Here is a 22,037-nt window from a genome sequence, read left to right as displayed (position 1 = left end):
TTGATGATTATTATTGATTGAAATTATTTCATAATGTAACATTTCCGATCTGGTCCCTGCAGTTAGCAACCTGGACAACAGATTCTTTTGTTTAGCAAGGCTCACTCAGTCATTTAATGTGGCAATACAAACGATCAAATTTGGTGTTGAAACGAGCTAAATTTTGAGTTACACCTTTTCAATGTAAAATTAATTTTCTCGGCCAAATGAAATGCAATCATTTTTATTTTTTCAGTAAATGTCAGGTCAAATTGTAGTGCTTGATACTTATTTTTTTTTTTCAAATCCTAGTGTTAAACTTAGGCGTGAAATTCAGTCATTTAAAGTGTAAGATTTTCGATTTTGATAGGCTTAAACTCTGCCCATGAGCCTTTTCTTGGATCAACCTTTTAGCTTTTCAAAGTAATATAGTTCGCTAATGAAAGATTTTTCCCAACTTTCTAACGCACATCACCGTGAGCGATATATCATAGTTTTGTCAGAATTTACGTTTTGATTTCACCATTTTTTCACCGGCTGAAATTTTTTCAAAATCAATGTGTGAAATATAAGGCTAATAATACTAGCATTGTGGATCGATATCCCTGGGTTTAATAGGAATACCGGCATGATACAGTGTTGCCAGAACTTCAATATAGCAACGAAATTCCCAGCAGGCCTAATAGCGCTCCTATACTGATCATGTTTATAGCACGATGAGGATATTTCATCATCACGTGAGTGATTCGGATCAATGTGTTGAAATTTGCTTCTCCTCAAAACAACTTTGCCCGAAGGCTTACATGCAATTGGGCAATATTTGAAACAAAACTTTCTTTTACAAAACATTATATTACGCTGTATGTTTTATGATCAAGCAAACTGTTTGGAACACACTTCCAAAGAAATAACCTTCAGAACGCCCGGCGTAACGCCCCCAGACTTTCAAGTTATTTAAACGCCAGAAATAGATTGTCCTTATAAGAACCATCAGAGATTGTGGCTTATAAGAACCGTTCATTATCATTGTTAACTTAAACAGGTTTTTGTTTTTAAACAAAAACCTGTTCAAGCAATTATTTAAAATTGCTTGCCTAAAAACAGAATAACTTGACATAGTGTTTCAATTGTCATGAAGGTGACTGGGTATGGTGCCTTTTGTTTGTGTTTGTTTGAAACTGCTTTTGGAAACCCACCGAAAGTCATAGGCCCTAATGAAGCAGCCAAAACAATACCAGGTTAAACATGGAAGTTTATAAAAACTTATTAAATAACCTTAAGGAAAAAAAAAAACATTTGTGGCAACAATAAGCCTTGCATTGAAAGTCATGGTTAAAGTGTGTTGATTACCACACCAAAGTTTCCCTACATACACCCCCACTACCCAGTGCCCACCTCACACACCTCTGCACCCACCCCACCCTATAGGCCTACATGTACATGATATTACATAATAATATATAGCATAGCTATACATTTAGGTATAGCGCTTAATTAGGACAAATATGGTTAGGCCTATATATAGGCCTACATGTCAAATTAAAAACAAACCCGAACACTGATGAATCTCTACAGAAACCCGAACACAAGTCTGAAGGGTGTAATGAAAATGGCAACCCGTGATGGGGTGGGGCGGTGGGTAGGTCCTATCTATGGAGATAGGAGGAACAGAAGATTAAAATCCCCTATAATAACACGCTAATTTTTCTAGGTTTGGACCGTGGATTTCATGAACCTCAAGCGTGCGTCTCTTAATACGGACTAACCTAGGTAAACAAACACACAGACAGACAAAATGGTTTTCATAATCATGGAATCATTATAAATTGAAATTGCAGGCTATCACGGGAGCAAATTTTTAAAATTCACCACAATTTTTATTCATTTACCAGAAAACCCAATTGGGGATTTGGGCTACCAAATCGCTAGTCGGGCAATCTTCATGATCTTTGCTTTTCAATGGAAAATTGCCCTGGATGACAACAATGAAAATATCGACTATTTCTGCTGGTTGCGCACTAGATAAAAGCACCGAGTTTGACATTTTCAGAGCATGAAGGGAAAAATGGTAAAATAAAACGGAAATTCTGACAAAACTATAATATATAGACCCACACGATGTGCTTTACAGAGGTGGGAAATATCTTTCTTTAGCAAACTATATTAGTTTGAGACGCTAAAAATCAATTCCGTAAAAAAGCTGTGAAGGCGAACTCAAGGCCTATAAAAATCAAAAATATCACACTAAAAGATACAATTTGATGCTTAATTTTAACACCAGGATTTTTAAAAAAATGTGTATCCAAGCACCAAGTTTTTAACTGACATTACTGAAGAAAAAAAAAAAAATATTGCTTTATATTTGACCGAGAAAATTAATTTCATAGCAAAAGGTGGATCTCTGAATTGTGCTGATTTTAACATGTATCGATCGACTTTTTAGCGACTAAGCATTTCTAAAGAATCGGTTGTCCAGGTAGGTGACTGCCTGTGTTTTGCTTATGTAGGCCAAAAGTCAACTACATCTTGAAAATAGTTTAATCTAATGTTGTGTTGAGAATTCAGGGGCCATAGAACATTGAAAATGCAGGTGCTCATTGCCCAGGTTTATGGTCAAATAATATGAAGCGTTGCATTGGTATGGTGAGGTGGGGTGCGTGTGTGATGTGCACATAACTTGAGCACCCACAGTTCCATGGGCCCTTATTGGTATAATTTTTAGTTAACAAAAAGAAAGAGTTTCTTTCATGTCAATTTTTCGTATATTTGAATTGCATTAGTCTACTTTTTTCAATTCACAATCAATCTTGCTTGAGATATTCTATCTGAAATTACAGGTTTACATAAATTTACAATCTGACTTTATTTCAGCTAGAGTGTCATGTGTCGGCAAATAGAACACAAGACAGTCTGTATTGCATAAGCAGTCTTTTCATGACTTCAGCAACGGGATGATGTTGATTGTTTCTATTCACCATGTTCATTTAGATGATCTAGGTTTGAATGTTTGTTTGTTTGTTTGTTTACCCATGTTGGTCTGTGAGGGACACATGCTAATCCATAGGAAATCCATGGACCGTTCCAAGCTCATACAATAAAAATGCACAAGCCTGGATAGTTAGAGATTTGTATCTCATGAATGCGCACCCATTTTTAGAAATAAACTGCCCAGCGTTTTCGACATAATTAGCTTGGTGTCTGGGTCAATCCAATATTTTCCCTGAACAGGACCCAATCACATTGTACTATGCAGCAAATCATTTCATTTCACTCTAAATTTGCTGCAAATATAGTCACAATAATGAGATCAAAATGCATTGAACCTGTTGGTGAAGCTGCAATTTAATTAAGTTGTTCATCATTGTATTTACAATTAGGCCTATATGAATCAATTATGTCATCAAATTAAGATACATTTGTGCAACAGCTGTCTGTATAGTAGATACCAACTAGAAGGCTATATATTTGTACACAAATACGGCTATACCCGCATGTTATCGGTGTACCCAAACTTACAGTCCTTATTTGCTGAGGCCTTAAAATAAAGAAATTGTATGTGTAAAAAGTGAAAGTCCAAGTCGCAAGCTTTAATTGAATGTAGGTTGCACTGTCGTAGCACTTAAAATAAATATATTGTAAAAAGTTCCCTCCCAGGGGAGTCGTCTCTCTTATTCTACATAGGGTGCTGCTGTCAGTCTCTCTTACTCACAGTGAGGCTATGCAATATGATTCAGGGGAAACTATTCCAGAGGGAGTATGTAAATTAAATGGAACAGCCATTTCAGAGGGATTATGTAAATTAAACAGAACAGCCTTTTTGGGGGCCATTTCAGAGGGAGTATGTAAATTAAATGGAACAGCCAATGGGTATGTAATTTAACTGGAACAGCCTTAACGCATCACGCTGGTATTTCCAATTATGATATACGATCTGTCTGTTTAGTCCTCCGTGTGTGGGGTGGATGAGTATGTGGCTGTTAGTAACAATATAATTCTCAGGTGCTATCTGTGTACAAATTCTGAGCCCGGAAGCTGCCTTATTTGATGAGAAACGGCCCGCCCTTTGTTTTAACATTTGGGGCCCTGGGGCCCATAATATTTTGACTTATGAGGCCCATGTACATAATTATGTTGAAGTATAATTTCCTAGTGCTATCAGTAGACTCAAGCTGGCCACTGTAGCTACTTTATTTCCTGAGTAACGGCCGGCCCTATGTTTTAGCGTTTGGGGCCCTGGGGCCAATATTATGTGATATATGGGGCTCATATGTACATATAACAATGTAGTTCTCAGGTGCAAACTGTGTACCAACTCTGAGCCATAAAGCTGCTTTATATGATGAGAAAGGCCGGCCCTTTGTTTTATCATTTGGGGCCCTGGGGCCCAATATATATGACGTATGGGGCTCATGTACATATGTTGAAGTATGATTCTCAAGTGCTATCAGTAGACTCAAGCTGGGCATTGTAGCTGCTATATTTACTGAGTAACGACCGGCCCTATGTTTTAGCGTTTGGGGCCCTGGGGCCCATATTATGTGACATATGGGGATTATATATACATATGACAATATAATACTAAAGACCTATCTGTGTACCAAATCTGAACCCTGTAGCTACTTTATTTGTTGAGAAAGCGGCAGGCCCTTTGTTTTTAAAATTTGGGCCCTGGGGCCCCAGCCTTGTACATCTGGGGTCAATTTGGGCAAAAGGCACATCTGCAGCTTAGGGCCCATACATATGCCACATATGAGCCCTAGTGATCTTGTACTTTTAGAGCTAGGCTTGTCAATCTGTTGCACCATATTTTAACATTTGGGCCCCTGGGGCCCATAATATATAACATATGGGGCTCTTGTATATTTGTAAATATAGAGTACCTTAGGGCTATCAGTGTACCAACTCAGGGCCCTGAGGCTGCTTCATTTGATGAGAAATGGCGTGCTTTGTATTTTTCACATTTGGGCCCCTGGGGCCCGTGACCTTGACCTCTGGGGCCAAGATGGGCAAAAGGCACTTTACGGGGTAAGGCCCATAAGTGTACCACATATGGGCCCCAGGGCCTTTGTAGTTTTAGCGCTAGCCTTGACAGAATGATGTGTTTGATGGAGGAGGAAAAGGAGGAGAACTAGAAGGCTATATATTTGTACACAAATACGGCTATACCAAGCATGTTATCGGTGTACCCAAACTTACAGTCCTTATTTGCTGAGGACTTAAAATAAAGAAATTGTAAAAAGTCGCCCAATTGGGCAGAAAATGTGTAAAAAGTGAAAGTCCAAGTCAAAAGCTTTAATTGAATGAAGGTTGCACTGTCGTAGCACTTAAAATAAAGAAATTGTAAAAAGTCCCCTCCCAGTGGAGTCGTCTCTCTTACTCTCCATAGGTTGCTGTTGTCAGTCTCTCTTACTCACAGTGAGGCTATGCAATATGATTAGGGGGAACTATTCCAGAGGGAGTATGTAAACTAAATAGAACAGCCATTTCAGAGGTAGTATGTAAATTAAACGGAACAGCCTTTTTTGGGCCATTTCAGAGGGAGTATGTAAATTAAATGGAACAGCCAATGGGTATGTAATTTAATTGGAACAACCTTAACGCTTCACGCTGGTATTTCCAATTATGATATAATACGATCTGTCTGTTTAGTCCTACGTGTGTGGGGTGGATGGGTGTGTGGGTGTTAGTAACAATATAATTCTCAGGTGCTATCTGTGTACAAATTCTGAGCCCGGAAGCTGCTTTCTTTGATGAGAAACGGCCCACCCTTTGTTTTAACATTTGGGACCCTGGGTCCCATAATATTTGACTTGTGACCCATGTACATAATTATGTTGAAGTATAATTTCCTAGTGCTATCAGTAGACTCAAGCTGGCCACTGTAGCTATTTTATTTACTGAGTAACGGCCGGCCCTATGTTTTAGCGTTTGGGGCCCTGGGGCCAATATTATGTGATATATGGGGCTCATATGTACATATAACAATGTAGTTCTCAGGTGCAAACTGTGTACCAACTCTGAGCCATAATGCTGCTTTATATGATGAGAAACGGCCGGCCCTTTGTTTTAACATTTGGGGCCCTGGGGCCCCAATATATATGACATATGGGGCTCGTGTACATATGTTGAAGAATGATTCTCAAGTGCTATCAGTAGACTCAAGCTGGGCATTGTAGCTGCTTTATTTAATGAGTTACGGCCGGCCATATGTTTTAGCGTTTGTGGCCCTTGGGCCCATATTATGTGACATATGGGAGTTACATATACATATGACAATATAATACTGAAGACCAATCTGTGTACCAAATCTCAGCCCTGTAGCTACTTTATTTGCTGAGAAACGGCCGGCCCTTTGTTTTAACATTTGGGCCCCTGGGGCCCAGAGCCTTGTACATCTGGGGACAAAATGGGCAAAAGGCATATCTACAACTTAGGGCCCATACATATGCCACATATGAGCCCTAGTGATCTTGTACTTTTAGAGCTAGGCTTGTCAATCTGTTGCACAATATTTTAACATTTGGGCCCCTGGGGCCCATAAGATATAACATATGGGGCTCTTGTATATTTGTAAATATAGAGTACCCCTAGGGCTATCACTGTACCAACTCAGGGCCCTGAGGCTGCTTCATTTGATGAGAAACGGCGTGCTTTGTATTTTCACGTGACCTTTGACCTCTGGGGCCAAGATGGGCAAAAGGCACATCTACGAGGTAGGGCCCATAAGTGTACTACATATGGGCCCTGGGGCCCTTGTAGTTTTAGCGCTAGCCTTGACAGAATGGTGTGTTTGATAGGAGAAGGAGAAGGAGGAGAAGGAGATGAAATCACAGGATGGCAATATACCCGTCCATGCTTCGCATGCGGGTATAAGAAACCACAGGATGGGAAGATACCCTGCATGCTATTGCATGCGGGTATAAAAAGAAAGGTTTGGTGACTTAATGTGGCAAGTTATTAATATCATAGGCAGTAGCAAAGCCAGGATTTTACAGGGGAAAATAGGAACAAGGTGACTTGCAAAGGGGCTACAATTGACTAAAATGGCCAAAACTTGGTATGGCAAGAGGGCTGCGAGGCAAGATGTTGTGTGGGGAGGGGCCTTTCCCTTGTCCCCCTGGCTACACCACTGATCATATCATGATGATAGACCTACACTTTTATAAAGCACCTTTTTATGAGCTTATACCTATCCTTCAGGCCAGCAGACTCCATGCTGACCCCTTAACTGACATTTGACTGTTGTTGATATGTGAATCTGAAGACTTAGAAAGTGTCACAAAAAGTGGACCAGTGTAACATTAAAATCTTAAAACCGTTAAAAAAAAAAAAAATGTTGGTATTTATACAGCACCTTTCACATGTGCACATGTACCAAAGCGATTTACATTTATTCCGCCGTCGTTAAAATACTTCAGCTGCCATACAATGCCCATAAGGCATGCTCATACCTTTGGGCGGCGCTCAATGGACAATATTCATAACAGCTCCCCATTTCACCCCTGGGTAGAGAGAGGCAAGTAAGTAAGGTAAAGTTCCTTGCCCAAGGGCACAACACAATGGCACTGTCCGGGTTCGAGCTCGCAATCCATCGATACAAGACAGAGCCCGTACCGCTGCGCCACCATACCCCTAAACATGTATGATGAGGTTGAAAGTGTTGGCTCATTTCCTACAATAAGGTTCAACTTATTGTACATGTATTTTAAACAATGAAAATCAGGCAAATAAAAGTGTAGTGTACTTCCAATGTTAAAAAATACAGCACTATTTATCATGATTATTATTTTATTCATTACATTTTTTTTTTGACAGATGAAATACAAATGTACAGCTCACTCCTAAGCCTTTTAGGTTGACCTATATGTAACTAGGAATGATTGTCTAATTTCAATATTTGGGGAATAGTCGCGGTGGGGTGACCCCCATCATTTTAGCATGGGGGGGGGGTCAAGTGTTCCCTTCATGGGCACCACTCTGCAAGAAACAAAGCTTTGACCCATAATCGGCCATTAGATACCTGTTTGTTGTTATGATTGCAAAATTGAATCAGCCAATCAGGGCCATCAGTGTTCGCAGATATGCTCATCATGAACAGTGGCGTAGCCAAGGGGGGCAGCTGCCCCCTGTGAAAAGTCTTGCCCCCCCCCCTGTGGGATGGTGACCGCCCCAACATTTAAGAATTTTTTATGTTTCTGACCAAATTTACATTATTGCCACTTTAACCTAAAAAGTGCCAATTTTTACGCGCTTCGCGCAAATTTAATCACTTTCTATACCATATTTCACCAGTTTAGCTTCAATATGGTACAATTTTTCGTAGCATTAACTGATTTTGTCGCCAAAAGGTACCCCCTTAAAATTTGTCTTGCCCCCCCCCCTCTGAAAAAAGTCCACTGATAATGGACAAGGTATGTTCTTGTCGTGACATTCTGAAAGCTAGTGTTATGTATGGATTTTCATTACTTCATTCTCTTTCCTTTTCCTTCCAGGTCATACAAGATCATCAGAGGAGCCTGGGAAAACAAGAATGCTATCTATTGCAAGAGATCCTGATGGTGATCTTGGCTTTGCAATAAAAGGTTGTCCAGGCAAGAGACCTGGGGTCATTGTCAGTCATGTAGTACCAGGATCACAAGCAGGTAAGTTAGTAAAAACGTATGTAGCTAATAGTATCAGATGCCGTTTTGAGCTTAAATGAATTGAATAAAAGGTTGTCCAGGCAAGAGACCTGGAGTCATTGTCAGTCATGTGGTACCAGGATCACAAGCAGGTAAGTTAGTAAAAACGTATGTAGCTAATAGTATCAGATGCCGTTTTGAGCTTAAATGAATTGAATAAAAGGTTGTCCAGGCAAGAGACCTGGAGTCATTGTCAGTCATGTGGTACCAGGATCACAAGCAGGTAAGTTAGTCAAAACGTATCTAGCTAATAGTATCAGTGCCGTTTTGAGCTTAAATTAATTGAATTAAAGGGTGTCCAGGCAAGAGTAATAATTATTTTTGTTATACCACTCCCGGATTACAAGCTGGTGAGTAAGTTGAAAATGCATTTAACAGTACACAGTACAAATCTAATTAATGAAAACTATACTAAATTTTGATGAAATATATTTTTGTAACCCACAACATTACATACATTATAAAGGAATCAGTGGCATGCCCAAGAGGGGTGGGGTAGCCGGGGACATGCCCCCACACTTTTGTCATTCAGTGGGGGGGGGGGGATTATGGCTAGCGAAGCGGGCAAAACATTGAGGAGGAATTGAGACACATGGCCCATTTGAAAACCTGTGCACGTCACTGAAAGGAATACCCCTTGAAGCTTATGCAAGAATTTTAATGTTAAAGATGATACACATTTATTTCAAGGTGTAACATGTTTCTCTTTGTGCTTAACTGTTATTTTATTTTCTTCTCTGTTAGAACTGAATGGTTTAAAAGCGAGTGTTCAAATCTTAGAAGTAAACAACATTGACTTTGAAACTATCACTGTAGCCAGCGCCCTCTTGGTTTTACAAGGAAGTGATCGCTTACGCATGAAGATCATGTATGCCAGACCTATTACTAACAGACAGACAGACAACACACAGGCACCTGTTGTGAAAGATACTACAACTACATGGTAAGTAGCACTTTTTGTATGACTTTTTGTATGACACATCCCCTGCAGCGGGTGTCTATCTTGCATTAAGAGTCCTGCACCTACGGGTGAACATACTTATTGCACATACCCATATCATACAAGCAGCGATGATCAAGAGACGAATCGCTAGTGATCCAATCCTGGTAGGGATTGTGCAAACAGGCAGGGCCCCACTATGACCCATCACCCCGGGGGGTCACTCCCATTGTGGCCTGTACACCATCCGCGATAATGAAAACGCGTAAAAATGATAGTTTTTCGTGGGTACGCGCGTAACGCGTTTAGGGTGTCAAAAACATGAAATATTGGAAAAAAAGGGTAGCAAAATTGCAATTGCTAATACGCGGAAATGAAATTTAGGGTATGAAATTTGATGCAAGGAATAAAATCCCTGTTTAGGGTATTGTTTTAGCCAAGGGTTAAATCCTTGTTTAGGGTGCTTTTCATAAGTTGATTATCGCGGATGGTGTACAGGCCACAATGGGAGTGACTCCCTCGGGCCCATCACATCAAAACCAACCACTTGTCTTCAGAAATGGAGATTTAAAACAAGGATGAACTGCAATTTTTTAGCTTAATGACACCTTATTTGTTGAAACCAGATAAAAAAGTATGTTTTATGAGGCAAAGGAAGCTCAAATTTCTTTTTTATTTTCTTTATATTTTTTCATCTTATTTAATTGTTATCTGCAAATGAAGCCAGCCGAGAAGTGCATGGTCAGTTTTCATGTGATTGGTCACAAATCTTTATTTTAATTTTGGCATATATTTGTATTTTGGCCATCTCACATTTGTGAGGGCCGCCCCACATTTTCAACCTTGCTACAGCCCTGCAAACAATATCAAACGATTCAGTTGGTACTAGCATTGGTTTTTAGTTGACTTTGAATTCATCTGATAACCATAAACGCTATGCTTGCTGTGAATGCTTTCACCCGATTCCAGAAAAATACAGCACTCATTTTATAGGGCAAGAAAAAAGGTTTTTAGGTGTTGACAGACCATAACACAAAGTTTTCTTGATTAATTGTAGGATTGACACAGCAAACCGCAAGAAAGTCTCTGCCGACTACAAGGACCAGACATCTCGAATGGATGGCACAAGACCTTTAACTAGTGGGGATGAGAGGAGAGTCATCCTACAGCTGAGTGATGCCCATAAGTTTATAGGATTCAATATTAGGGGTGGCAGTGAATATGGACTGGGCATTTATGTATCCAGGTATGTATTGAACACAGACTATATGTCAAGAGGTAGTTGTGAATAATTAGGATTACATTTGGGCCCCTGATGGGGCCCTTGACCGTTGACATCTGGCTGGGGCCAAAATGGGCAAAATGTACATCTTCGGGGTAGGGCCCTAGGGGTGCCACATACATAATTGTAGAGCTACCACTGTGCGCTTTTGAGCACGTAGGCATAAAACCTAAAAAAATCAAAATAAAGTCCCAGGAAAAAAAGTACACCATAGTTGACCATACCTCTTCAAAACCCTAACCCAAACACCATTTCTATAGCTATTTAATGACTCAAAACATTTCAATGTGGTTCTACCTTTGTTACTTACAAATAGTGATTGGATTACTTCAAATATAATGAAACAATGTGAAACCCAAAGTTGACAATTGTCTCCAGTTGCAGCTCCAATTGTAATTTAATTCATTTATGTGTTTTTATCAGTGATTTATACTGTTGAACTAATCAACAACATGAACAATGTGATACTAATGTTAGGATTTATTTCAGATTTCCGCAAATCCAGCCAAACAAGTACTAGATCCAATATCACTGCGTTTCTTTTTTGAAAATAAATATATGTCTCTTATCTGTCTATGAATCTGTAGCCCCCCCCCCCCCACCCAGTACGTATCTGCTTCTGTTTCTTTCTTTTTTCCAGTCTTAAAATTTCTGTCCCACAATTATGCCACAAACAAAATATTTTTGCAAAAGATGCCATTGCATACTGCATTATTTTAATACTTTAAGTAAAAATTTGAGCTTAAAGGGAATGATGTTTTATTAGTCCTGTGTTGTGCTTTGTTGATCTTTGCATGTGAATGTTAATGATTGGACCAATGAAAGGACAGGGCAAGGACAAAGACAAAAAAGAGAAAGAAGAAGACAGATAAATAGGCAGAAAAAAGAACCAGAAGGAAGAGTATAGAGAGATAGAACGGGAAGAAGAAATTGAAGAAGAAACTAAACTAGAAGACAAAGAAATAGTAGAACAAGAAGTCAAAGAATGACAGCAACAAAGAGAAGACAAAGCACTAGGAGACACAGATATATAAAGAAGAAGACATAGATGAAGTAAAATAATGAAGACAAAGAAGAAGAAGACAAAGATGTAGATGAAGACAAAGGAAGAGACACAGAGACAAAGAAGGAGGTGACATAGATGAAGTAAAATAAAGGAAAAGAAGACAGAGAGGTAGATGAAGACAAAGGAGAAGACGAAGATGACAAAATAGGTAGAAGATGACTAAAGGAAGAAAGAGGATGATGAGGAAGAAGTGGAGGAGGAAGAGATGGTGAGGAGTAAGAATTGGTAGCCGGTCCCTATTAACTCTTATATTGAACTGTACTTGAGTACTTTCATGCATGCTTATTTGTTAACAGAGTCGACAAAGGCGGTCTGGCTGAGGCAAAGGGCATACGAGTAGGAGATCAGATTGTCAATGTCAATGGTGAAAACTTTGAACAAATAACACACACACAAGCAGTTGAAATCATCAAGAATCTACGTCATCTTATCATGACCATAAGAAGTGTGAATCGCTATCCAGCTTATAAAAAAGAGATGAGTGGAGAGGAAGGGAAGAAAGAACAAAAGGAATCCAAACCAAAGGAAAGGACTACTACAGCAAGTAAGTTGCTTCCCTTGGCAATTTTGTGGCATTTTTATCAAATAACACTAAAGAAAGTTTATAATATTTTATCCTGTAGTTAATGCAGCAATATATAATAACATCAAGAATTTAGAGCACTTTATTAAGAAAGAAGTGGGGCTATTCCAGTTAAAATACATATGCCCCAATGAAATACATGACCTTTATCTCCCACACAGGGAGTGTGAATTTCAAATGGGTTTTATGGGTGACTCCATTTGAAATCTACACCCCTGTCATGTCTTTATCTATGCGGTTTATGGAGTTATGATGCTTAGGGCCTATAAGAAACAGATAAACAATTATCTAATTTGCTCCATTAAGGTTGGTCTGAACCCTGGAATTATGGAAACTTTGGGCATCATAACTGCTAAATTGTTGGTCTAAAGTATATAAAAGTATACATATTTAGAATGGCAAAGACTTGATAAGTTCATCTGTGAGGTCAAATTTGGGCCAAAATGCTCATTTTTGGCCAAAAATCCAAAAATTCGTCTTGGGCCAAATTTTTTTTTATATTAATTTCTAAAAACTAGATAAAAATATCTAGGAGCCGTTTTTTCCATTTTTTTAAAATTTCGACCAACTTCGAGAAATTTGCACCAAAAATGGTCAAAAAATGAAAAAAAAAAAAAAAAATCATTAAAAAGCCAGATTTTCGCCCAAATTTCAAATATTTTTGGTAAAGTTGGTCAAAATTCAAAAAAATGAAAAAAACGGCTCCTAGATATTTTTATCAAGTTTATAAAAATTAATAAAAAAACAATTGGCCCAAGAAACCGTTTTTTGGGGGGGATTTTTTTATGCTCTTTGACCTCACAGATGAACTTCTCTAGTCTTTGCCATTCTAAATATGTATACTTTTATATACTTTACACCAACAATTAAGCAGTTATGAGGCCCGAAAGTTTCCATAATTCCAGGGTTCAGACCAACCTTAATGTATTGTAAATTTAATCAAATGAAGGTTGCAACCACTTATTTTTAAATCTATATTCATAATAATACCATTATTGTTATTCTTTGGAGTAATATCATCAATATTCTCAGTAATTGCACTTTTCCATTCAATACAATTAGTGTTGTGCAACATATTGTGTTGCTACAGTGTCACAATATAATGATAATTTGGCATTTTAAAATAATTTTTACATGGTGTCACAGGCAAATTGACATCAAGCAAAATTTAATTATCTTTCGGCAAAAATGTTTTTAAAACATTTTGTTTTTGTTCAAAACATTTTAATAACATTAAATGTGGGCTATATAAAGGTCATAAAAATGTTTTAAAATTGAAGTTTGAAAAAACACTAATATAATGTTTTTAAAATGTTGTAAAAATATAAAAAATAATTTGCAAACAGTTTTGCAAAATATTTTATCAGTACTTAAATAATATAATGTTAGAATGTTCCAGTGACAGGTCTTCAAAAATGTTTTTACAACTTTTTATCCTGGACAAGTTTTGTGGCAACCTTATCGAACTGTTTGAAAATGCTTTTGAAAATGTTTGGTATTTGCTGTGTTATTATTATACATATTTAGTAGACATGTATTAGACATTGATACATACGCATTCAAATTGTATAATAAATATTTTATTAAATAATTTACCTGCTTTATTTTTATTACTGTATTAGTCCGAGTATAGTCCCATCCCCCATTTTTCGAAAAATTCCAGAAATTGTAAAAAAAAAGAAAAAATTCAAGATGTTTTGTATTTTTAATATGAAAATTGATAATTTGTATTCATGTCATACTCTATTAATGATTTCAAAATGCATTCAAATTCAATGCATTTTGAAATCATTAAGGGATCCAAAATGAGCGTTTATTATGCGTTTTTGACAGTATTTTTGTGGGACATGAGAGCACCTCAGACCTATCGAATTGCATTCTGAATCTGAAGCATGTCTTTCTGATATCAAATAATTTTCATTTTTTAAAATCACAATATAATACAAATTTTATGACAAATTATTAAAATTTGATATTTTTCAAATTTTTGATATATAACAGTCCTCGAAGTAAATTATATAAATCTAATGATATATTCTTAAAGTGTATGTAGCAGGGAGGAAAAGCCGACGGTCAATTGAAAATTTTGACCTTTCATATTGAAGATATGGATTTTTTCCCAAAAAGACCTTATTTTTGTTTGGTGTTTTGGGAAAAAAAATCCATATCTTCAATACGAAAGGTCAAAATTTTCAATTGATCGTCGGCTTTTTATCCCACCTACATACACTTTAAGTATAAATCATCAGATTTATAAAGTTTACTTCAAGTACTGTTAAATATCAAAAATATCAATTTTAATGATTTGCCATAAAATGTGTATTAAATTGCTAATTTCAAAAAATCAAAATGATTTGATATCAGAATGACATTCTTCGTATTCAGAATGCAATTCGATATGTCTGATGTGCTCTAATGTCCCAAAATAAATACTGTCCAAACGTTCATACCCCAGCCCTTAATAGAGTATGACATGAATACAAATTATCAATTTTCATATTAAAAATACAAAACATCTTGAATTTTTTTTAATTTTTTTTTTTAGGTCAACCATGAATGATTTGAAATTCAAGTATAATCCCACCCCCCAATTGTGAAAATTTTTCACCTAAAAAACGGGTGGGACTATACTCGGACCAATACGGTAATAGCCAAATCACAAATCACAAATAGCATCATCATTAAACCGTGCAATAATTGGTTATTTTTGCAATAGCCATTTTTGTAAATATTTAACTCAATTAAAAAAAAACACGCCTAAAATGTGTCAATTACATGCTATTGAATTCATAATTTGACATTATACTGACTGAATTGACTAACTGACTGACTTAAAATACTAGAAATACAGTGTATGGACAAAAAACAAACGTGTTTCCAGAAAATACTGCACTTTTGTGTTGCTACCATTGATTATATTAGACTATTGATTTCCATGTACATAAATTATAACAACTTCTTGAAATGGTCTTTTGTCTATGTGCTGAGCAATTAAGCATGGGAATTTTGGCAGAGGTCCAAAAATGTAACCTATTATAGTTTGTGAGAAATATTGATCAATTATTTTTCAGATCAATAAATGTCAGCAAATATGTGCCAAATTATTGTGTGTAATTGAACTATTTTAGGTGTGTTTTCTGAACTTGATTTTGCATACTAGAAAAAATCATGCCTTAAAATGGTATGTGACCAGAGCGACAGTCGCATTTGCCATTTTTCTCATCAAAACATAAGAAAGATCATATTTTTCTCATTACCTCAGTATAATCAATACAGAAATAAATGTTCATTCTTAAAAAACACACTTAGAGTAAATACTATTACTACCCTATGGGGCATTGTTATAATGTTTTTGCTTCTCATATAATAACCACTGAAGCAATGCAACTCAAACTCTGGAAACATTTGTTTTAATAGTAGTACTCAATGTAAGATTTCTTTATTATTTCCAATATTATTATGTGCCTTTCTTTTCTTTCTGTATTGCATAGCCAGCATGCTTGTGGGCTTTTCGCCAGCCCATTCGGGGCTGGTACCTGTTTCAGGTTTGGGGTCAGTTTACTCAAGAGATTATATTTTAGTGGTATTGGAATGATTTTTTTTTTTACTTTTTGTGGTTAAATTTTTTTTTAAATATTTTAATTCTATTTGTTAGGAAAAGTAAGTATGTTTTGCCGTTTCAACGAACGAAAACGAGTGAGTATTACCAACGTTATGTTTGAACTAATTAATTATGACTTTAAAAGTTTAAAGGCCTAAATGTTACAATAATAGTTAATATATATAGCATCATATGGTCAGCAGAAGAAAATCTGACATCACCTATATGATGTCATATCAGTGTCCTTGACCGGGGTCCTTACTCCTTGACCACTGAACAGCGTGATATCATGTTGATAACAGATCTATAGAATCAAAATCTTCATCATATCCCGGATCATATCACAGATTCTCAACAATCTGTGATCATATGGACCATATTGATGTGAAAGTAGTTATCTATCATATCCTGTGTCGTTTTATGGATAATAAAAATTCCTTTAAAAAAGGAATGGGGCGCCCAATGTGAGCTTGGACATGATGGTGAATTCCATGGTGTGTAGATTTGGTATTATAATGATTTTTCTAGGGAAGAGTAGAAGATGAACAAATGCAAGAGAAATGTGTTTGATTGGGGAAGGTGTATGACAGGACCGTTTTGGATGAAATAAATGGGAATGAAGCTTTCGTGTCAATTTGCGATTATGTGGGGTGGGGATTTCTGTTTTGGGACCTATTGTAGTGAGGATATTGCTTTGGATATTGTTGAATTTCGTTATGCAGGGGTATATGATGAATAGTGCTTGGACGTGATATGGTGAATTCCATGGTGTCTAGATTTGGTATTATAATGATTTTTCTAAGGAAGAGTAGGAAATGATCAAATGCAAGAGAAATGTGTTTGATCGGGGAAGATGTATGACAGGACCGTTTTGGATGAAATAAATGGGAATGAAGCTTTCGTGTCAATTTGCGATTATGTGGGGTGGGGAAAAATTCTGTTTTTGGGACCTATTATAGTGAGGATATTGCTTTGGATATGGAATATTGTTGAATTTCGTTATGCAGGGGTATATGATGAATAGCATAGAAGACACAAATAAGTAAGCTCCCCTGGCAAAATATGGGGGGGGGGGTTATCCCCCACCCGGGATCTACGCCTATGTTGACCAATAGAAAACGTTTTTATAAATGTATAAAGTCTGTGATACATATACATCATCTACTTGCTAATACACTGAAAATCAAATAGAGATGAAGGATAAACAGGAAGAGTCTTTAAAAAAGACACAGTTCACGAATCAGGTGTATAGTCATTTGTTGTAACTTTCCATTTTCATATCTAACCTACTCTGCACTAATCTTACAATAATTCGTGATTTGAGGCATAATGATACCTACATCCTGACTCTGACATCTCCCCAGCAAACAAACGTTCCAAGTCAATTACACCATGCAAATAATAACCTACTAGAGCTCTAATTAAGATAACATCTAATTAAGCAAACATTACTGGGTACTATGGACCACAAGAGTCTCATCCCAATGGCATAGTCCAATAACCTCAATTACATAATCATAGTGCAAAATTTGACCTCAAGTTGCAGAGTAGAGTTTGTGGACCCAAATCTTCCAAGGATGAATGTACAAATGTATTAGGGTTTAAGAACTGTTCCCATGACAGATGAGCATGTTGTAGATCCTAGTGTATGGTCAAATGTCACCGTCTATCGGGTTCTAAGACACACGGTAAACTGGTTGAAGGCATACAAAGGTCAAAGGTCTGGATTTATTAGGTGTTTTTATAAGTCCATTAATTTTGTATTTTAAACAAAGAATATACGCTCAACATTTTATCCCGTGCATATCAGAAAACAATAATAAAATAAAATCCAAACAAATTGTGGTTTTATTTCTGAGTTGGGCATATGGGCATAATTTTAGCAAAACAATTGCGAAGTAAATCTAGCAAGAGTGAAATTAGAAGCTTTTCACAAAGTCATGCCTATTAGGTGCGCCCGCTTAAGGCGGGCGCCCCAAAAATGACTCAAAATGTTATTGATGAAATGGTTGCTATCATACATCAGTTTTGTCTTTTCAACGGGAAAAATCCGATGCAAAATAAAGTTTTTAGGGCCTAGCTATAATATGGGCATAATTTATGCATATAGTATTGAACAATGTACCCCATTTGACATGCACTTATAGATAAATAAATTGTCTTACTTTATTAATTTAATAACTTCTTTATTATAAATAAAATGACACATAACTATTTGATTCATAAAATTACATTCAACAAAATGATTGAAGAGAAAACACACAAGGCACTAGGCAGACTGTTATAGAATGGAGTATGTAAGATGCCATGTCCATAGCTTCATGAGGAGTTTCCGACTAGCAATCAACATGATCAGCACATTCAGAAAAACACAGTTTAAGAGTGAAGATTGTAGTGAGTAACCAGTCCTTTATAAATGTGCTGGCCACTATCTATTATAATATAGTAGGCTTAAACTATACATTGCGAATTAATTAAGTTATTTTAAAATAAAATGTACATGTAAGTTAACTCAAACCGGCAGTGTATATATCGAAAGCAGTGAAATCGGACATTCCTAAGCGAAGATATTGAGTTCGTAAGTTCTGGTATTACAAAATTGGAAATTGAGATATCGTGGGTAAAAAAGCTGAAAAGACAAAAAAAACCAACGACAACAACAACAACAACAACAACAAAACAAACAGACCAGAACAATTTGGAGTACATGTAATGAATTAAAAGAGTTGACATGAGATTAGGAATTAATGTTTTCTGCTGTTTCAGTGTGCATGTTCTCATCGTTGATGGTTTGGTGGACTGTCATGTAGATGTAAGCGTGATCCTAAAAATGCCTTTCACATTGACCAAAACTAATTACAAGACCTCTTCTACATTGAGGCTGGCTTTCCCTTTTAAAGGGAATTTTTATTAGCCTGGCTTTAGCATTTTGCTGAGCCTGGTTCCATCAAGACCTGAGTGTGTCTCCGAACAGATCGACCGTTTACAAACATATAAAAGAACTAAATCTTAATCGTTCTTGTTATTATTTCTCCAGGACCATCGAGTGTACATTTACCAGTAACAGAACCCAAACTTTTGAAACCATTCAACGAATCTAAACCCAAACAACCCACTGCTGAAATCAAACCTATGTCTCTCAATATAGTAGAATCTAAACCTCCAGTCCCACCTTCTCTGAAATCCAAACCTCCAATAACTACCCAACCTCCAAATGGAACAGTCCCCAAGATGATAGAAAAACCAGAGCAGATCATTCAGACTGAACCAAATGAGAGCAAATACAGGGGTGGAGAGGATTCAGTAGATTTTGGCTCACCATTGTCACCAATACCAGAAGTGTCTCCACCAGTGTCTCCAAGACCACCAAGTCAGGCCAGCATTGCTATTCAGGTGAGATGACATCTCTAACTCATCCATCAGGACATAATTCCTTAACCCCAGTATGTTAAACACTTTCATAAGAAATTGTACAACTTATGTCAAATTTTGAGCTGTGATTCTTGATCTGGAAGACTGGGCAAACTGACATTGCTTTGTTGTATGTCCAGCACAAGCTTAAACTACACCATTATGGCATGGGCAAGACAGCCCGGGAAGACAGCCAACTCCATCAATGCCTTCTTATCAAAAAGAATACAGGCTGTGGTAATCAATGACCAGTGCTCCACATCACCAGGGCACGGTTCTTGGCCCTTTGCGCTTGCTCTTACTATTGACATCACCTACAGTCAGAAATTTACACCAGGCATCTTCTTCATGATATCCCCACCCTCAGCATGTTCAGGACCATGTTACATCCTTCTGTTTCCTGCATTTTACCAAAACCCTATTTTTAATAATCTGTATATACATGATATTGTTCATATTTCAGACTTTAGAAGTGCCTTCTCCACCACCAGTACCCACAGTAGATGGGAGAACATCACCAGTGATAGACAGACCACCAAGTCCTAAGATAGAGCCTAAGACAGTAATGGGAACGACTGCTTTAACAAGTCCAAAGAGAGCCAGATCAAAGCTTGGCAGGTCAATGAGTGTGAAATTACCTGGAGGTAAGCTACAAAGTGTTTTTCTTGTTTAAAATGAAAACTTTATCACAAAATAGCCTGAGATGACAAAATGTTGAAGTTAAATTAGACTGACAGCTTTCAATGGCTTTTAGACCAATTGAAATTGATCTATAGATTCTGATTCTCTCCCATACTTTCCCCAAAAATTGGAATTCTTAATGGTTCAAAAAAGTCAAGCATATTGTGTTTTCTCTCTTACATATTTTCCTTTATGTTGAAAGTATGAGATTAATTGTATATAAGGCCAAATAAAAATAATGTTTTGTCTCAAAGCTCACGAGTGGTTTGACAACAAATGCGATTTTTTTTTTTTTTAATTCCCAACTTTTTCCATGGTATTTGGAGAAAAAAATCTTGAGTTTCGCCGAATTTTTCTGGAAAAACTAAAAAAAAAAAAAAATTGAAATAAAAAAATTCCGCATTTCTTTTTTTCCAAATCTCACGATTTTACAAATGCGCGCGCGAGCTTTGAGACAAACCTTTTTTTTTTGCCTAATGACCATTAAATAGCCACTCTTAATTAAGTTTAAGGATTCAAGTTTGTAAAGACTAATTTTTTGACCTGCAAAAACAAATCCTCATATCATTTCCCAGGTTGTTCCTTTGTGTATCAAAATTTGTTTACAACAGTCCAAGTTATATTATTCCATTTCCGTACCATTTATAATTCCTGTATATTCCTTTATACTCTGTGCTTTGTAATGTAAAATATAAAATGACTTAGAGGGTTATGTACTGATAGTTATGTTGCTCTCTTTTTTCATAGAAAAACCAATGCCATTGTTTGACGATGATCAGAAACCAAAGAAGACAACAAAAGTGCAGAGAAATAGAACCTTTAGAGAAATCTTATTTGGAATTAAAGTGAAACACAAAGATAAAGAAAGTGCTATTGGAAAGGATAAGACAAAGGAAAGGAAAAGGGAGAAGAAGACAAGAACGAGAGGTAAGGGGTAGGAAAACAATATAAAATGCAAGGTTTTGCAAGTTTGGGTGGATTTGATGATTAACCAAAACATTTTGAGCATTTTTCCTTGATATGAACATATATAACAAACAGAGTCAGCTGGCATAAATGGCAAAATCAATGTTTTGACCAAAAATTTGAATAGATCACATGCATAATGCATGATGAAGATAAGTTCACACAAGTTATCTATAAGTTTATCTATAGTCTGTCTTGTTTCAGGTTGAGAGTAACGCCTTGTTGGATTTTGAAGAGGCAGATGCTAGCCTGATCCTACGGGGCATATACACATGCGTAGAAAGGCGATTTGTTGTACGCTGGTGATGCAAGCGCGTAAATGCACCAATTTGAATCTGCCACTGCCAAATCCAACATGGGCATTACTCACAACTTGAGACGAGACAGACCATAGTGGCAAGAGTAGAGCATAAACATCATTAAGGCCCAGTTGTTTTAGCAATTTCAGTATAAAAAAATACAGATAATCAGTTTTAAGAGATCCCTGTTACATCCTATTTTTGTTATTATTTGATGAAATACAATCACAGAATGTTGGAATGTATGAACAGGGTTCATTACTAGAATTGAGGGCATGATCATTGTTTATGCCCTCGAGCGAGTATGATGTCTCCATGTCCGAGGGTGCATGGGATCCGGTAGTAGGACTTAATAATTAGGCGGTAGGCCTACTTGTCACACCCTGATAGGCATTCATTAGGATCCAGTAGTAGGACATATTAAATAGGCCTACTTGTCACACCTTGATAGGCATTCATTAGGATCCAGTAGTAGGACCTATTAAATAGGCCTATTTGTCACACCCTGATAGGCTTTCATTCGTTTTCACACTTCTTTTCTTAACTAG

General features: G+C 36.9%; 1 protein-coding gene across 1 annotated transcript in view; it reads left to right on the top strand.

Moving 5' to 3' along the window:
* Nucleotides 1–22,037, top strand: part of LOC140164722 (uncharacterized) — a 44,112-nt gene that overhangs the window by 9,702 nt on the left and 12,373 nt on the right. Inside the window, exons 3-10 of the mRNA XM_072188083.1 lie at nucleotides 8,472–8,621; nucleotides 8,815–8,883; nucleotides 9,405–9,603; nucleotides 10,658–10,846; nucleotides 12,245–12,492; nucleotides 19,170–19,525; nucleotides 20,007–20,187; nucleotides 20,972–21,151. Of these exons, the coding sequence (XP_072044184.1) occupies nucleotides 8,472–8,621; nucleotides 8,815–8,883; nucleotides 9,405–9,603; nucleotides 10,658–10,846; nucleotides 12,245–12,492; nucleotides 19,170–19,525; nucleotides 20,007–20,187; nucleotides 20,972–21,151 (1,572 nt within the window). The remainder of the gene's footprint in view (nucleotides 1–8,471; nucleotides 8,622–8,814; nucleotides 8,884–9,404; nucleotides 9,604–10,657; nucleotides 10,847–12,244; nucleotides 12,493–19,169; nucleotides 19,526–20,006; nucleotides 20,188–20,971; nucleotides 21,152–22,037) is intronic.

Source organism: Amphiura filiformis, chromosome 1 (genome assembly GCF_039555335.1).
Source record: "Amphiura filiformis chromosome 1, Afil_fr2py, whole genome shotgun sequence".
Classification (NCBI taxonomy): domain Eukaryota; kingdom Metazoa; phylum Echinodermata; class Ophiuroidea; order Amphilepidida; family Amphiuridae; genus Amphiura; species Amphiura filiformis.
This window is presented reverse-complemented; position numbering and strand designations above follow the sequence as displayed.